General features: G+C 52.0%; 1 protein-coding gene across 5 annotated transcripts in view; it reads right to left on the bottom strand.

The window, feature by feature from the left end:
* Positions 1-18,592, bottom strand: part of plekhd1 (pleckstrin homology and coiled-coil domain containing D1) — a 152,961-nt gene that overhangs the window by 40,813 nt on the left and 93,556 nt on the right. For all 5 annotated transcript variants that reach the window (XM_087989494.1, XM_087989497.1, XM_087989495.1 and 2 more), the window contains 3 exons: positions 12,161-12,254; positions 10,644-10,825; positions 10,045-10,177 (listed from right to left, as the gene is read on the bottom strand). In XM_087989494.1, the coding sequence (XP_087845620.1) occupies positions 10,045-10,177; positions 10,644-10,825; positions 12,161-12,254 (409 nt within the window). The remainder of the gene's footprint in view (positions 1-10,044; positions 10,178-10,643; positions 10,826-12,160; positions 12,255-18,592) is intronic.

Raw genomic sequence — 18,592 nt, 5'->3', positions numbered from 1 at the left:
CAAGCATGTATCTCACTACCCAATTTCTGTGTTATCCATCGGTTCTTTTTTCTCTTATTTGAATAATGTAAGAGACTTAATTATACACTCTGGTTAGTTGTAGGTTAGATTAGTAGTTAGTCGAGTTTTGTTTTTTTCTCTCGGTATCTTTTTTTTTCTGTTTGATAAATTTTGGTTATTATTAAGATTTAATTGTATATCAATGTTTACACTTGGGGTCATTTTTTATTTGTAAACCTGTAAAAATATGTTAAATTTTCAATAAAAATATCTATTAGAAAAAAAACAACACAGGGTGACCATGTCCAAAAGCTTGTACCCATAAAACTCTCAGTCTCGTAAATGCACTGTAGCGCCTCCTAGCTGCCAAAACCTGGAGCACCTTCTGTCCACAGTCATCCAAATCACCAGGAGGGTCTACGGGTATCCAAGACAGACAGCAGGAGATGGACCTGGGATTCGATGTGGTAATACTGGGCATAGTCATTTAATCAGTAAATAATTCCAGTCACATGATAAACTTCATTCAACAAGAACTGTCTAGTTAGGCCAGAAAAGTGGCTTTCTGCATTAAACCAGAAAACGACACTGTACAAAGAACTCCTCCTAGAATTGAGATTCATTTCAGAGAGGATATTGCCAGGGTTGGAGGGTCTGAGCTACAGGGAGAGGCTGAATAGGCTGGGGCTGTTTTCCCTGGAGGCTGTGGGGTGACCTTACAGAGGTTTATAAAATCATGAGGGGCATGGATAGGGTAAATAGACAAGGTCTTTTCCCCTGGGGTGGGGGAGTCCAGAACTAGAGGACATAGGTTTAGTGTGAGAATATAATAACATTCCTGTCTACAAGAATAGTGCCAGAAGACAGGAGGATAGCAAATGTTGTCCCCTTGTTCAAGAAGGGGAGTAGAGACAACCCTGGTAATTATAGACCAGTGAGCCTTACTTCGGTTGTGGGTATGGTGTTGGAAAAGGTTATAAGAGATAGGATTTATAATCATTTAGAAAGGAATGAGTTGATTACGGATAGTCAACACAGTTTTGTAAAGGGTAGGTCATGCCTTACAAACCTGATTGAGTTCTTTGGGAAGGTGACCAAACAGGTGGATGAGGGTAAAGCAGTTGGTGTGGTGTATATGGATTTCAGTAAGGCGTTTGATAAGGTTCCCCACGGTAGGCTATTGCACAAAATACGGAGGCATGGGATTGAGGGTGATTTAGCAGTTTGAATCAGAGGTTGGCTAGCTGAAAGAAGACAGAAGGTGGTGGTTGATGGGAAATGTGCATCCTGGAGTTCAGTTACTAGTGGTGTACCGCAAGGATCTGTTTTGAGGCCACTGCTGTTTTCCATTTTTGTAAATGACCTAGAGGAGGTTGTGTAAGGATGGATTAGTGTCACCTGCAAATTTACTAAGGTCGGTGGAGTTGTGCATAGCGCAGAAGGATGTTGCGGGTTATAGAGGGACAGAGATAAGCTGCAGAGCTGGGCTGAGAGGTGGCAAATGGAGTTTAATGCAGGCAAGTGTGAGGTGATTCACTTTGGAAGGAGCAACAGGAATGCAGAGTACTGGGCCAAAGGTAAGATTCTTGGTAGTGTGGATAAGCAGAGAGATCTTGGTGTCCAGGTACATAGATCCCTGAAAGTTGACGCCCAAGTTGATAAGAAGGAGCGAGGGATTGAGTTCCGGAGCCATGAGGTCATGTTAGAACATAGAACATAGAAATATACAGCGCAGTACAGGCCCTTCGGCCCTCGATGTTGTGCCGATCCAAGCCCACCTAACCTATACTAGCCCACTATCCTCCATATGCCTATCCAATGCCCGCTTAAATGCCCATAAAGAGGGAGAGTGCACCACTGCTATTGGCAAGGCATTCCATGAACTCACGACTTGCTGAGTAAAGAATCTACCCCTAACATCTGTCCTATACCTACCGCCCCTTAATCTAAAGCTATGCCCCCTCGTAATAGCTGACTCCATACGTGGAAAAAGGTTCTCATGGTCAACCCTATCTAAACCCCTAATCATCTTGTACACCTCTATCAAGTCACCCCCAAACCTTCTTTTCTCCAATGAAAACAGCCCCAAGTGCCTCAGCCTTTCCTCATACGATCTTCCTACCATACCAGGCAACATCCTGGTAAACCTCCTCTGCACCCGTTCCAGTGCCTCCACATCCTTCCTATAGTATGGCGACCAAAACTGCACACAATACTCCAGATGCAGCCGCACCAGAGTCTTATACAACTGCAACATGACCTCAGGACTCCGGAACTCAATTCTTCTACCAATAAAAGCCAGTATGCCATATGCCTTCTTCGCTGCACTATTTACCTGGGTGGCAACTTTCAGAGATCTGTGTACATGGGCACCAAGATCGCTCTGCTCATCCACACTACCAAGTATCCGACCATTAGCCCAGTACCCCATCTTTTTGTTACTCATACCAAAGTGAATCACCTCACACTTAGCTGCATTGAACTCCATTTGCCACCTTTCTGCCCAGCTCTGCAGCTTATCTATATCCCGCTGTAACCTGCCACATCCTTCCTCACTGTCAACAACTCCACCGACTTTCGTATCATCCGCAAACTTGCTCACCCATCCTTCTAGCCCCTCCTCCAGGTCATTTATAAAAATGACAAACAGCAATGGTCCAAAACAGATCCTTGCGGAACACCGCTAGTGACGGCACTCCAAGATGAACCTTTACCATCAACTACTACCCTCTGCCTTCTTCCAGCCAGCCAACTCCTAATCCAAACCTCCAACTCACCCTCAATGCCATACCTCCGTATTTTTTGCAGTAGCCTACTATGGGGAACCTTATCAAACGCCTTACTAAAATCCATATACACATCTACCGCTTTACCCTCATCCACCTCCTTAGTCACCTTCTCAAAGAATTCAATAAGGTTTGTGAGGCACGACCTGCCCTTCACAAAACCATGCTGACTATCCTTGATCCCATTATTCCTATCCAGATGTTCATAAATCCTATCCCTTAAAATTCTCTCTAAGACTTTGCCCACAACAGAAGTGAGACTCACCGGCCTATAGTTACTAGGGTTATCCCTACTCCCCTTCTTGAACAAGGGAACCACATTTGCTAGCCTCCAATCTTCTGGCACTACTCCTGTAGACAATGAGGACATAAAAATCAAGGCCAATGGCTCTGCAATCTCCTCCCTTGCTTCCCAGAGAATCCTAGGATAAATGCCATCAGGCCCAGGGGACTTATCTATTTTCACCCTTTCCAGAATTTCCAACACCTCTTCTCTACATACCTCAAAGCTATTCATTCTACTTAATTGTGACTCAGTATTCACATCGGCAACAATGTCCTGTTCCTGAGTGAATACTGACGAAAAGTATTCATTCAGTGTCTCCCCAATCTCTTCAGCTTCCACACGCAACTTCCCATTACTATCCTTGACTGGCCCTATTCCTACCCTAGTTATTCTTCTATTCCTGACATATCTATAGAAAGCCTTAGGGTTTTCCCTAATCCTACCAACTAAGGACCTTTCATGTCCCCTCCTTGCTGCTCTTAGATCTCTCTTCAGATCCTTCCTGACTACCTTATAACTCTCAATCGCCCCAATTGAACCTTCACGCCTCATCTTTACATAGGCCGCCCTCTTCCATTTAACAAGGGATTCCAATTCCTTACTAAACCACGGCTCCCTCACACGACCCTTTCCTCCCTGCCTGACAGGTACATACTTATCAAGGACACTCAATAGTTGCTCCTTGAACAAGCTCCACATATCAAGTGCGCCCTTCCCTTGAAGCCTACTTTTCCAAGCCATGCATCCTAAGTCGTGCCTCACCGCATCATAATTTCCCTGCCCCCAGCTATAACTCTTGCCCTGCAATGCACACTTATCCCTCTCCATCACTAGAGTAAAAGTCACCAAATTGTGGTCACTGTCCCCAAAGTGCTCACCTACCTCCAATTCTAACACCTGGCCTGGTTCATTACCCAGAACCAAATCCAGTATGGCCTCACCTCTTGTTGGCCTGTCTACATATTGTGTCAGGAAACCCTCCTGCACACATTGGACAAACACTGACCCATCTAACGAACTCGAGCTATAGCTTTCCCAGTCAATATCTGGAAAGTTAAAGTCCCTCATAACAACCACCCTATTACTTTCACTCTTCTCCTGAATCATCCTCGCAATCCTTTCTTCAACGTTTCTAGGACTATTAGGAGGCCTGTAAAAGACTCCTAACAGGGTTACCTCACCTTTCCTATTCCTAACCTCAGCCCAAACTACCTCAGATGGCGAGTCTTCATCCATCGTCCTTTCCACCACTGTAATACTATCTTTGACAAGCAATGCCACACCTCCCCCTCTTTTACCCCCACCTCTGACCCTACTAAAACATTTAAACCCTGGAACCTGCAACAGCCAATCTTGTCCCTGTTCTACCCATGTCTCCGTAATAGCCACAACATCGAAGTCCCAGGTACCAACCCACGCTGCAAGTTCACCTACCTTATTTCGTATACTTCTTGCATTGAAGTATACACACTTCAAGCCACTTTCCTGTTTACAGGCACCCTCCTTTGACATTGATGCAATGTTCCTAACCTCCCTACACTCCAGGTCCTGCACCCTAAAGCTACAGTCTAGGTTCCCATGCCCCTGCAGAGTTAGTTTAACCCCCCCCCCAAGAGCACTAGCAAACCTCCCACCAAGGATACTGGTGCCCCTCAGGTTCAGGTGTAGACCATCCTGTTTATAGAGGTCCCACCTTCCCCAGAAAGAATCCCAGTTATCCAGATACCGGAATCCCTCCCTCCTGCACCATCCCTGTAGCCACGCATTTAACTGTTCTCTCTCCCTATTCCTCGACTCTCTATCACGTGGCACAGGTAACAAACCAGAGACAACAACTCTGTTCGTTCTAACTCTGAGCTTCCAACCTAGCTCCCTGAAAGCCTGCCTAACATCCTCAGCCCTCCTCCTACCTATGTCGTTGGTGCCAATGTGGACCACGACTTCAGGCTGCTCCCCTTCCCCCTTAAGGACCCGGAAAACACGATCAGAGACGTCACGTACCCTTGCACCTGGGAGGCAACATACCAAACATGAGTCTCTCTTGCCCCCACAGAACCGCCTATCTGTGCCCTGAACTATCGAATCCCCAATAACTATTGCTCTGCTCTTCTCCACCCTTCCCTTCTGAGTAACGGGGACAGGCTCCGTGCCAGAGGCCTGAACCCTATTGCTTACCCCTGGTAAGTCGTCCCCCCCACAAGTATCCAAAACGGTATACTTGTTCTTGAGGGGAACGGCCGCAGGGGGTCCCTGCACTGACTGCTTCCCCCCAGTCCCCCTCACTGTCACCCATCTGTCTGCAATCTTTGGAGTTACTACTTCCCTAAAACTCCGATCTATGACCCCCTCCGCCTCCCGAATGATCCTAAGTTCATCCAACTCCAGCTCCAGTTCCCTAACGCGGTCTTGGAGGAGCTGGAGATGGGTGCACTTCCTGCAAGTGTAATCAGCAGGGACGTCCATGGCATCCCTCACCTCAAACATGTTGCAAGAGGAACATTGCACTGCCTTCACTGCCATCCTTCTAAAAGTAACCTTTTAAAAAAAAACTAGGTCTAAAGAATAGAACAAGCAAAATACAGCACTTACCTACTTACCACAACGGGTCTTATTATTAGGTTAGAGGAGGAGGGCGGGTGGGAGGCACTACCTCTGTAGTGCTTCGGGTTCCTCTCCTGCGCGCTTTTATAGGGAAACAAAACCTACCCAGGTAAGCTTGTGTTACACCAGCTTCCGGGTCCGCTCCACGCTTCTTTTAAAAAAAAACTTTCAAATTTAAACCGTTAAACAAATGTCACCGAGCCTTCAAGCAGCCACTGCCAAACAGCCCTTACCTGCTCCGCTGAGAGAGTGTTGCTGCTGCACAAAACACTGATGCGGCCGAACTTGGAGTATTGTGTCCAGTTCTGGTCACCACATTATAGGAAGGATGTGGAAGCTTTGGAAAGGTTCAGAGAAGATTTACTAGGATGTTGCCTGGTATGGAGGGAAGGTCTTATGAGGAAAGGCTGAGGGACTTGAGGCTGTTTTCATTAGAGAGAAGAAGGTTGAGAGGTGACTTAATTGAGACATATAAGATAATCAGAGGGTTAGATAGGATGGACAGTGAGAACCTTTTTCCTCAGATGGTGATGGCTAGCACGAGGGGACATAGTTTTAAATTGAAGGGTGATAGATATGGGACAGATGTCAGAGGCAGAGAGTAGTAGGGGCATGGAATGTCTTGTCTGCAACAGTAGTAGACTTGCCAACTTGAAGGGCATTTAAATGGTCATTGGATAAACATATGGATGAGAATGTAATAGTGACGGTTAGATGGGCTTCAGATTGGTTCCACAGGTCGCTGCAACATCGGGGGCCAAAGGGCCTGTACTGGGCTGTAATGTTCAACGATCTATGTTCTATGTTCTATAAGAGCTAGGAGCAGGAGCAGGCTGTCCAGCCCCTTCGAGCCTGCTCCGCCACTCAATAAGATCGTGGCTGATCTTTTCATGGACTCAGCTCCACTAACCCGCACTCTCACCTTATCCCTTAATCCCTTTAGGGTTCAAAAGAAATCTACCTTTGCTTTAATAACGTTTACTGAAGTAGCGTCAACTACTTCCCTGGGCAAGGAATTCCATAGATTAGCAACCCTCTGGGTGAAGCAGTTCCTTCTCCATTCAGTCCTAAATTTGCTCCCTCTAATCTTGAGGCTATGCCCTCTTGTCCTAGTCTCACCTGCCAGTGTAAGCATCCTCTCTACTTCCATCTTATCCATTCCCTTCATTATTTTATATGTTTCTTTAAGATCCCCCCTCAATCTTCTGAATTCCATTGAATATAATCCCAGTCTATTCAGTCTCTCCTCATAAACCAACCCCTTCAACCCCAGAGTCAACCTAGTGAACCTCCTCTGCACCCCCTCCAGTGCCACTACATCCTTTCTCAAGTAAGGAGACCAAAACTGCACACAGTACTCCAGGGGTGGCCTCACCAGCACCTTGTACAGCTGCAACATAACCTCCCTGCGCTTAAACTCAATCCCTTTCGCAATGAAGGATAATGTGAGAGGGGAAAGATTTGAAGGGACCTAGGGGGCAACGTTTTCACGCAGAGGGTGGTACGTGTATGGAATGAGCTGCCAGAGGAAGTAGTGGAGGCTGGTACAATTGCAACATTTAAAAGGCATTTGGATGGGTATATGAATAGGAAGGGTTTGGAGGGATACGGGCCGGGTGTTGGCAGGTGGGACTAAATTGGGTTGGGATATCTGGTCGGCATGGACGGGTTGGACTGAAGGGTCTGTTTCCATTCTGTACATCTCTAAGACTCTATAATGGTAAACTGTCCTCACTCAGAGAGTGGTTAGCGTATGGAATTCTCTGCCACAGACAGCAGTTGAGGCTAAAACATTGAATATTTTCAAGAAGGATTTAGATCTAGTTCTTGAGATGCTGTACATCTCTATGACTCTACAACTGAACATTTTGGGGGAAAAAAGGCACAAAACTGAGGCTAGAGAGAGAAAGGAAGAGTTGCATTTGCATAGCGTCCTCAGAACATCCACAATGCTCCCCAGCTCACGTGGAGTTTGTAATCACGCAGCAGCCAATTTGCACTCAGTGAGTTCCCAGTGAGAGTGGCATGATAATCACTGTGTTCATGAAACTGATGGAGAGGTAGGGCACTGCGGACTACGTACCCCACTCTGCCTCTTCTCTACGTAAGTGATGGAGGATATCTCACCCTCTCCTGAGAGAGGAGGTATGACCTCGGTTATTCCTCTTATCTGAGTGAGGGGCCACACCTCTGGCCTCAGGAACCTGGCTTTGACTCTCGAATGGAATTGCTTTGTCATTGCTAACAATCAAGTCACGGGTGAGGGTGAACTCGTAACACTCACCAGAGGATGAAGAGCCGGCCGACTACTCGGTCCCCATGACAGAAAGAGCAGACCGAGTTTAGATTAGATTAGATTAGATTCCTTACAGTGCAGAAACAGACCCTTCGGCCCAACAAGTCTTCACCGACCCTCTGAAGAGTAACCCACCCTGACCCATTCACCTACTCCTTACTAATGCACCTAACACTATGGGCAATTTAGCGTGGCCAATTCACCCTGACCCGCACATCTTTGGACTGTGGGAGGAAACCCATGCAAACACAGGGAGGATGTGCAAACTCCACACAGACAGTCGCCCGAGGCCGGAATCGAACCCAGGTCCCTGGAGCTGCGAGGCAGCAGTGCTAACCACTGAGCCACTGTGCCACCCACCCACAACTGAAGTAAATGTGAGGTGTCACATTTCAATAAGACAAACCAGGGCAGGACTTAGGAGACAGTGAAGCCTGCAGATGCCAGAGATCAGAGTCGAGAGTGAGGTGCTGGAGAAGCACAGCCGGTCAGGCGGCATCCGAGGAGCAGGAAATATCGACGTTTCGGGCCGGAGCTCCTTCGTCGGGAATTTACTCAGTTAACAGTGGGGCCCTGGGCAGCGTCGTCGAACAGAAAGACCGAGGGGTGCAGGTGCATGGTTCCTGAGCGTGGCATCACAGGATGGTGAAGAAGGCCTTCATTAATCAGAGCATTGAGTGCAGGAGCTGGGCATCGTGTTACGGCTGTACGGGGCACCAGTGATGCCACACGTATTGCGTACGATTCTGGCCACCCTGCTTGAGGAAGGATGTTATTAAACTGGAAAGGGTGCAAACATAGATTAAGAAGGACACTCTTGAGATTGGAGGGCCTGAGCTAGAAGCAGATGGTCAATAGGCTGGGACTTTTGTCCCTGGAGTGTAGTAGGCTGAGGAGGGAGGGTAACCTTACAGAGGTTCATAAAATCATGAGGTGAATAGCCAAGGTCTTTTCCCCAGGGCATAGGTTCAGGGAGGGAGGGAAAAGATTTAAAAGGGACCTGAGGGTTAGCTTTTTCATGCAGAGGGTGGTGCATGTGTAGAACGCGCTGCCAGAGAAAATGGTGGGGGCTGGTGCAATGACAACAATTAAAATATGTTCGGACAGTACGTAGATAGGAAGGCAGATGCTGGAGATTAGAGTCAAGATTAGAGTGGTGCCGGAAAAGCACAGCAGGTCAGGCAGCATCCGAGGAGCAGGAAAAGGGCCAAACACAGGCAAGCGAGCCTCGTCCAGTTTAGGAAACGTGGTCAGCATGGATGAGATGGGCTAAAGGGTCTGTTTCTGTGCCGTATGACTCTATAAACGCAGGGTAACTGGGCCGCAAGCTGGGAAGGAAGGAAGCTCTTTACCCATTGGTGGTGGGTGTGGTGGTGTAGTACAGTTCATTCAGGGAACCAACACTTCCCTGGAGACACGTCTGAAATAGGAGCAGTAATAGACCATTCGGCCCCTGCTGAACTGTCCAATCAGACTGCGGCTGGTCTCGGAGGGAGGGGGATGCAGTCCCCTAGACTGGGTGGGACTGAGGGTGGGTAGACTGGGTGGGACTGAGGGTGGTAGACTGGGTGGGACTGAGGGTGGGTAGACTGGGTGGGACTGAGGGTGGGTAGACTGGGTGGGACTGAGGGTGGGTAGACTGGGCGGGACTGAGGGTGGTAGACTGGGTGGGACTGAGGGTGGGTAGACTGGGTGGGACTGAGGGTGGGTAGACTGGGTGGGTAGACTGGGTGGGACTGAGGGTGGGTAGACTGGGCGGGACTGAGGGTGGTAGACTGAGTGGGACTGAGGGTGGGTAGACTGGGCGGGACTGAGGGTGGTAGACTGAGTGGGACTGAGGGTGGGTAGACTGGGTGGGACTGAGGGTGGTAGACTGGGTGGGACTGAGGTTGGGTAGACTGGGTGGGACTGAGGGTAGACAGACTGGGTGGTCTCCCCAGTGTTTGCCATTTCAGTGCAGCGTCCTGCTGTCAAACCAGCCTGAGAGCCCAGCACTTTCACTCCCCACCCTGTAACTATTCCTCCCCCAACCCGAACGCCTGGAGCTGACTGACCCACCAGCAGCGCACTCTCACCTTCAGCTCGCTCTCCGTCTTCTGCTTCTCCACTGTCAGCTCCGAGAGGGAGGCCTGCAGCTCCTGGGACTGGGTGGAATAAAATTCGCGTTCCTCCTGCAGGGCACACGCTTTCTTTTCGTTCTCCTGTAGCCTGCAAGGGTTGGGGGGAGGGGGGGGAAGAGGAAGGCAGGCACGTGCATTGATATAGCGCCTTCACGTCGCACCTCAGGGCGTGCCGGAACGCTTGACGGCCGAGGGAGTCCTTGAAGGGAGGTAACAAACCATCGGGCGCTTTGCCAGTTTGGACTCACTACTGGAGTGCGGCAAATTCGGTTCCTGAGCGCCAGGGCCTCGTCAGAGCAGCAACAAAAATGGGGTGTATTTGTATAGCATCCTTAACGCAGCAAAGCGTCCTTCCCACACTCCCCACATGCTTCAAGGGAGAGAAAATGTGTTGCCCGGACTATTGAGAATGTCTGAGGAAACGGGGCAGGGAGAGGGTTTGAACGGCTGGGGAATTCCTGGGCGTGTTGTGCGAAGTGGGAGGGGGGGGGAGAGAGAGAAAGAGAGCCATCCCCGCTTGGAAAAGCCCCAGCGTCGCCCCCCCCATTCCTCACCTCTCCTCAGCCTGCTGTTTCTCGTCCTGCAGTTTCCTCATCTCCTCCTCGATCTGCTGGAGGATGGTCCTCAGGTTTCCGCTGGACTGGCAGAGGTGTTCGTTCTGGCTGCTCAGCTCCTGAGCCTGGTGCTCGCTGTCCTTCAGTCTGTCCAAGGTCCTCTGCTTCTCATGAGACAGCGCCTGGGCCGGGGGAGGGGGGGAGAAACGGAGAAACCAGCAGAGTTGGCAAAGCGAGGAAAGCTCCCCTTCCTCTTCTCCCCCTTCCCCCCTCTCCCCTCTCCCCCCTCTCCCCTCTCCCCCCACTCCCACTTCCCCCTCTCTCCCCACTCCCCCGTTCTCCTCTCCCCCCACTCCCCCCACTCCCCCTACTCCCCCTTCCCTGCCTCCCCCCACTCCCCCTTCCCCCTTCCCCCTCTCCCCCCACTCCCCCTTTCCCCCCACTCTCCCTTCCCCCTCTCCCCCCACTCTCCCCACTCCCCCTTTCCCCCCACTCCCCCTTCCCCCTCTCCCCCCACTCTCCCCACTCCCCCTACTCCCCCTTCCCTCTCTCCCCCCACTCCCCCTATTCCCCTTCCCTCTCTCCCCCCACTCTCCCTTCCCCCTCTCTCCCCACTCCCCCTACTCCCCCTTCCCTCTCTCCCCCCCTCCCCCTTCCCCCTCTCCCCCCTCCCCTTCCCCCTCTTCCCCCTCTTCCCCCCTCCCCTTTCCCCCTCTCCCCCCACTCCCCCTTCCCCCTCTCTCCCCACTCCCCCTTCCCCCTCTCTCCCCACTCCCCCTTCCCTCTCTCCCTTCCCTCTCTCCCCCCACTCTTCCTCTCCCCCCACTCCCTCTTCCCCCTGTCCCCCGACTCCCCCTCTCCCCCACTCCCCCTTCCCTCTCTCCCCCCCACTCCCCCTCTCTCCCCACTCCCCCACTCCCCCTACTCCCCCTTCCCCCTCTCTCCCCTCTCCCCCTACTCTTCCTCTCCCCCCACACCCCCTTCCCCCTCTCCCCCCACTCTTCCTCTCCCCCCACACCCCCTTCCCCCTCTCCCCCCACTCTTCCTCTCCCCCCACTCCTTCCCCCTCTCTCCCCACTCCCCCTCTCCCCCCACTCCCCCTCTCCCCCCACTCTCCCTTCCCCCGTCCCTCTCTCCCCCCACTCCCCCTCTCCCCCCACTCCCCCTCTCCCCCCACTCTCCCTTCCCCCTTCCCTCTCTCCCCCCACTCCCCCTCTCTCCCCACTCCCCCTCTTCCCCCAGTCCCCCCACTCCCCCTTCCCTCTCTCCCCCCACTCCCCCTCTCTCCCCACTCCCCCTCTCTCCCCACTCCCCCTCTCCCCCCACTCTCCCTTCCCCCTTCCCTCTCTCCCCCCACTCCCCCTCTCTCCCCACTCCCCCTCTCCCCCCAGTCCCCCCACTCCCCCTTCCCTCTCTCCCTCCACTCACCCCCCCCACACTCTCTCCCCCCCTCCACCCCCCGAGGAGGATGACCCCCTGAAGTGAGACAGTAGGCAGACCCCCTTCCCAAGCCTCACCTCCAGGTTGTTCTGCAGGGACTCTGAGAGATGGTGAAGCTGCTTCTTCTCCTCTTCCACCGCTGTCAGCGAGCTGACCGTCGCCTCCAGCTCCCTGAAACGAGCAACAGCCAAGTCAGCGCCGGGCAGCAAACCCCAGGCCGCCCTCACGCAAGCTCCCCCCCCAAAAGCCTTTGAGAAATCCCGGGCGTGCCTCCTTCCTCCCTGTTCCAGTGCTGCTGGAAAAGCACAGCAGGTCGGGCAGCATCCGAAGGGCAGGAGAATCGACGTTTCAGGCAGGAGCCCTTCATCAGGTATTCCTGATGCTGCCTGAGCTGCTGTGCTTTTCCAGCACCACGCACTCTCGACTCTGATCTCCAGTCCTCGCTTCCTCCCTGTTGTAGCGGGCAGAGTACCGGCCTCCTTATTTTGCCAAGGGTGGCACAGTGGTTAGCACTGCTGCCTCACAGCGCCAGAGACCCGGGTTCAATTCCCGCCTCAGGCAACTGACTGTGTGGAGTTTGCACGTTCTCCCCGTGTCTGCGTGGGTTTCCTCCGGGTGTTCCCGTTTCCTCCCACAGTCCAAAGATTTGCAGGTCAGGTGAATTGGCCATGCTAAATTACCCATAGTGTTAGGTAAGGGGTAAATGTAGGGGTATGGGTGGGTTGCGCTTCGGCAGGTCGGTGTGGACTTGTTGGGCCGAAGGGCCTGTTTCCACACTGTAATGAGGAGGTTCATACTGGGAACGAGTGGGTTATCTCACGAGGGAGGTTTGGTCACAAATGGGCTTGTTTCCACTTGAAGACAGAGGGATGTCTTTTCGTTCTGAAGAGAGAGGTCGGACAGACTGGGATGGGGGGGGGGGGTGAGAGAGGGATAGTATGAGATTGAGACAGCGAGAGTGTGTGAGATTGAGACTGAGAGGGGACATGACTGAGGTGTCCCTGATTATAAGGGGCGTAGCCGATGTAGTGATTGAAATGAGGTCAGCCTCACAGAGTATGGGTTCCCCTGGCTGGGCCTGTTAATCTGGTCCAATCCGGGAGCCCGGGCTGACAGTCAGAGATACTGACAGTTCATGAAACAGAGCTGACTCTGAGTGAGGCAGAGCTGAAGGCATGGGCTGCTTGTGTGTAAGTAAAGGGCGACTTGTTGACAGACACTGGCCTTTCTGGAGTTATTTCAAACAGGAAGAGACTCTTCCCCTTGATGGAGGGATGAATGACCAGGGGCATAGATTTAAGATAAGGGGGAGAAGGTTTAGAGGGGATGGGGGGGGGATCCTTTTCACCCAGAGGATGGTAGCAATCTGGAACCTACTGTCTGTGAGAGCATTAGAAGCAGAAGCCCTCTGGACATTGAAGAAGTATTTAGCACTCGTGATGTCAAGGCATACAAGGTCATAGGTCAAGTGTTGAAAGTGGGATTAGAATAGATCGGTGGGTTTTTCTGGCTGGCAGGTATCTTGTCTTGTAGGTATCTAGGACACAAAGACCCGACTGAAGTGTGGACAATCCTGATTGATCTTCTTGAGATGGACCTGGGAAAGATCTTTCCTCTTATGGGTCAGCCCAGAACTAGGGAGGGATTGGCTTGAAATTTGGGCTCGCCCCACAGTGGGATGGAGTTGAAGAGAATGTCTTCACTCAGAAAGTTGCGAGGTATTTGGGCTGCTCTACCTCAGAAGAGGTGGAGACGGGATCCCTGAATACTTTTTCAGGTGAGATGGAAAGGTTCGTGTTGGAGATAGGAAAATTGAATTCAAAGAGATCAGTCGTCATCTTATTAAATGGTGTAGCAGGCTTGAGGGGCAGAGTGGCCTACTCCCACTCCTTGTTGGAATGTAATATGGGGAATGGTGACAGCTAATTTCTGCACAGTAAGATCTTACAGTAAGGTAAGTGAAAGCTGTGTTTCGGTGGAGGAAGGTAACATTTTAATCATGGCCAGCAAAATAATCGTAGCTTCGAGATTCATAAATAGGACATGACTTAATTCAAATCAAGTCTTTAATATGATGAAAATGTCCCAAACCCACTTCACAGAGGTTCCCATTGGGGAAACACTGACACCAAGTCAAAGAAAGAATAATGAGGACAGGTTTTAGAAAGAAACAGAGAGAGAGAGAGTATGAGATTGAGACATAGAGAGAGAGAGTATGAGATTGAGACGGAGAGAGAGACTATGAGATTGAGACAGAGAGAGGGAAAGTGTGTGTGAGAGAGGGGCACAGAGTGTGTGTGTGAGAGAGAGAGGTAGAGAGTGTTTGAGAGAGAGAGACAGAGAGACAGAGAGGTTGGGGGGAAGAGAATGTGTGTGAGAGAGACAGATAGAGAGGGGCAGAGAGAGTGTGTGTGAGAGGGAGAGAGATAAAGAGGGCGTGTGTGTGTGGGAGAGAGAGACTGAGATTGACACAGAAAAGGGGATAGAGAAGGAGAGGGAGAGTGTGTGAGACAGAGGGAAAAGGGGCGAGAGAGGGAGCGTGTGAGAATGCGACAGAGGGAGACAGTGTGAGAGGGAGAGTATAAGATTGAGACAGAGAGAGGCCGTGAGATTGAGAGACAGAGAGCGAGTGATAGGGAAGTGGAGGAGAGAGAGAGAGGGTGAGTGTGAGAGTGAGACAGAGGGAGACAGTGTGAGAGGGAGAGTATAAGATTGAGACAGAGAGAGGCCGTGAGACAGAGAGACAGAGAGCGAGTGATAGGGAAGTGGAGGGAAGTGGAGGAGAGAGAGAGAGGGTGAGTGTGAGAGTGAGACAGAGGGAGACAGTGTGAGAGGGAGAGTATAAGATTGAGACAGAGAGAGGCCGTGAGACAGAGAGACAGAGAGCGAGTGATAGGGAAGTGGAGGAGAGAGAGAGAGGGTGAGTGTGAGAGTGAGACAGAGACATAGAGAAAAGGTGAGACAGAGAGAGAGGGAGAGAGAATGGGGTAGTTTAGAGAAATAATTCTTAACTTTAGCGCCCAGTCAGCTGAGAGCACAACTGCCCTGAGAAACATGAAAAGTAGGAGGAAGGAAGAGGCCACTCAGCCTTTCACACCTGCTACACCATCCAATCTGATCAGGGCTGATCATCCAATTCCTGTTCCTGCTTTCTCCCCATACCCTTTGATCCCTTTAGCCCGAAGAGGCTTGAAAACCTTCAAAGTTTTCGCCTGATCTGCTTTCTATGGCAGAGAATCATACAGACTCACCACTCTCTGGGTGACAAAATCTCAATCCGAAACAGTCTAAGCCCGTAGCCTTAAACTGTCACCCCTGGTTCTGAACTCCTAGTCTTCGGGAATATCCTTCCCGTTAAGAATTGTATAGGTTTCTATGAGATTCCTCCTCATTGTTCTAAACTCCAGTGAATAGAGCCCTAACCAATCCAGTATCTTTTCATACATCAGTACTGCCACGCCAGGATAAACGCTTGATACACTCCCTCCATCACCAGGAGAAAGTGAGGGCTGGAGATCAGAGCTGAAAAATGTGTTGCTGGAAAAGCGCAGCAGGTCAGGCAGCATCCAAGGAGCAGGAGAATCGACGTTTCGGGCATAAGCCCTTCTTCAGGAATGAGGAAGGTGTGCCAGGCAGGCTAAGATAAAAGGTAGGGAGGAGGGACTTGGGGGAGGGGCATTGGGAATGCGATAGGTGGAAGGAGGTTAAGGTGAGGGTGATAGGCCGGAGTGATAGGGGCAGAGAGGTCGGGAAGAAGATTGCAGGTCAAGAAGGCGGTGCTGAGTCCGAGGGTTGGGACTGAGAAAAGGTGGGGGGAGGGGAAATGAGGAAGCTGGAGAAATCTGCATTCATCCTGTGTGGTTGGAGGGTTCCTAGGGGGAAGATGAGTCGCTCTTCCTCCAGGCGTCATGTGGCCAGGGTCTGGCAATGGAGGAGGCCAAGGACCTGTATGTCCTTGGCGGAGTGGGAGGGGGAGTTGAAGTGTTGAGCCATGAGGTGGTTGGGTTGGTTGGTCCGGGTGTCCCAGAGGTGTTCTCTGAAATGTTCCGCAAGTAGGCGGCCCGTCTCCCCAATGTAGAGGAGACCACATCGGGTGCAGCGGATGCAGTAAATGATGTGTGTGGAGGTGCGCCCCCACGCCCAACTCCGTCCCCATGCCTAACTCCACCTACATGCCGAACTCCACCCCCACACATAAACCTGCCCCCCACTCCCAGCTTCAGCCTCACACCAGGTCCTAGCTCCCAACCCTGCCGTATTTTCACCATCCCTCCAGACCTCCCCCTCTCTGAGGATGAAAGATCAGTCCTCAGCAGAGGCCTCACCTTCATCTCCCTACGCTCCCGGATTAACAAATTCAACACACAGCGTGACATCGAACAATTCTTCCGCCACCTTCGCCTCCGTGCCTACTTCTTCAACAAGGATTCTCGCCCACCCTCTGACGACCCCTTCTCCCGCCTCCAACACACCCCATCCACCTGGACACCCCGTGCTGGCCTCTTACCTGCCCTCGATCTCTTCATATCCAACTGCTGCCGCAACATTAACCGCCTCAACCTCTCCACCCCTCTCACCCTCTCCAACCTCTCACCCTCGGAACGTGCAGCCCTCCACTCCCTCCGTTCCAACCCCAACCTCACCATCAAACCGGCAGACAAGGGAGGCCCGGTAGTAGTTTGGCGCACCGACCTTTATACCGCTGAGGCTAAACGCCAGCTCGCAGATACCTCCTCCTACTGCCCCCTTGACCATGACCCCACCCCCCACCACCAAACCATCATCTCCCAGACTGTCCATAACCTCATCACCTCGGGGGATCTCCCATCCACCGCCTCCAACCTCATAGTCCCACAACCCCGCACCTCCCGCTTCTACCTCCTGCCCAAAATCCACAAACCTGACTGCCCCGGCCGACCCATTGTCTCAGCCTGCTCCTGCCCCACCGAACTCATCTCCGCATACCTCGACACGGTTCTGTCCCCCTTAGTCCAAGAACTCCCCACCTACGTTCGGGACACCACCCACACCCTCCACTTCCTCCATGATTTTCGCTTCCCCGGTCCCCAACGCCTTATCTTCGCCATGGACATCCAGTCCCTGTACACCTCCATCCCCCATCACGAAGGACTCAAAGCCCTCCGCTTCTTCCTTTCCCGCCGTACCAATCAGTACCCTTCTACTGATACCCTCCTTCGACTGACTGAACTGGTCCACACCCTGAACAAGTTCTCTTTCCAATCCTCCCACTTCCTCCAAACGAAAGGAGTAGCCATGGGCACCCGCATGGGCCCCAGCTATGCCTGCCTCTTCGTAGGATATGTGGAACAATCCATCTTCCGCAACTACACTGGCCCCACCCCCCAACTTTTCCTCCGCTACATCGATGACTGTATCGGCGCGGCCTCGTGCTCCCACGAGGAGGTTGAACAGTTCATCCACTTCACCAACACCTTCCACCCCGACCTCAAATTTACCTGGACCGTCTCAGACTCCTCCCTCCCCTTCCTAGACCTCTCCATTTCTATCTCGGGCAACAGACTCAACACGGACATTTGCTATAAATCGACCGACTCCCACGGCTACCTGGACTACACCTCCTCCCACCCTGCCCCCTGTAAAAACGCCATCCCATATTCTTAATTCCTTTGCCTCCGTCACATCTGCTCCCAAGAGGTCCAATTCCAATACCGAACAACCCAGATGGCCTCCTTCTTCAAGGACCGCAATTTCCCCTCAGATGCTCTCCACCACATCTCCTCCACTTCCCGCTCCTCCGCCCTTGAGTCCCGCCCCTCCAATCGCCACCAGGACAGAACCCCACTGGTCCTCACCTACCACCCCACCAACCTCCATATACATCGTATCATCCGTCGTCATTTCCACCACCTCCAAACAGACCCCACCACCAGGGATATATTTCCCTCCCCTCCCCTAACAGCGTTCCGGAGAGACCACTCCCTCCGTGACTCCCTCGTCAGGTCCACACCCCCCACCAACCCAACCTCCACTCCCGGCACCTTCCCCTGCATCCGCAAGAAATGTAAAAATTGCGCCCATACCTCCCCCCTCACTTCCCTCCAAGGCCCCAAGGGATCCTTCCATATCCGTCGCAAATTCACCTGCACCTCCACACACATCATCTATTGCATCCGCCGCACCCGATGTGGCCTCCTCTATATTGTGGAGACAGGCCGCCTACTTGCGGAACGTTTCCGAGAACACCTCTGGGACACCCGCACCAACCAACCCAACCACCCTATGGCTGAACACTTTAACTCCCCCTCCCACTCCACCAAGGACATACAGATCCTTGGCCTCCTCTATCACCAGACCATGGCAACACGACGGTTGGAGGAAGAGCGCCTCATCTTCCGCCTAGGAACCCTCCAACCATAAGGGATGAACTCAGATTTCTCCAGCTTCCTCATTTCCCCTCCTCCCACCTTATCTCAGTCCCAACCCTCAGACTCAGCACCGCCTTCTTGACCTGCAATCTTCTTCCCGAC

Source organism: Chiloscyllium plagiosum, unplaced genomic scaffold, assembly GCF_037043375.1.
Source record: "Chiloscyllium plagiosum isolate Xiang-an unplaced genomic scaffold, Cpla_swu_hap1 HiC_scaffold_8, whole genome shotgun sequence".
In the NCBI taxonomy this organism is placed as follows: Eukaryota; Metazoa; Chordata; class Chondrichthyes; order Orectolobiformes; family Hemiscylliidae; genus Chiloscyllium; species Chiloscyllium plagiosum.
The sequence above is the reverse complement of the archived record's forward strand: the minus strand, read 5'-3'. Positions and strand labels throughout refer to the sequence as shown.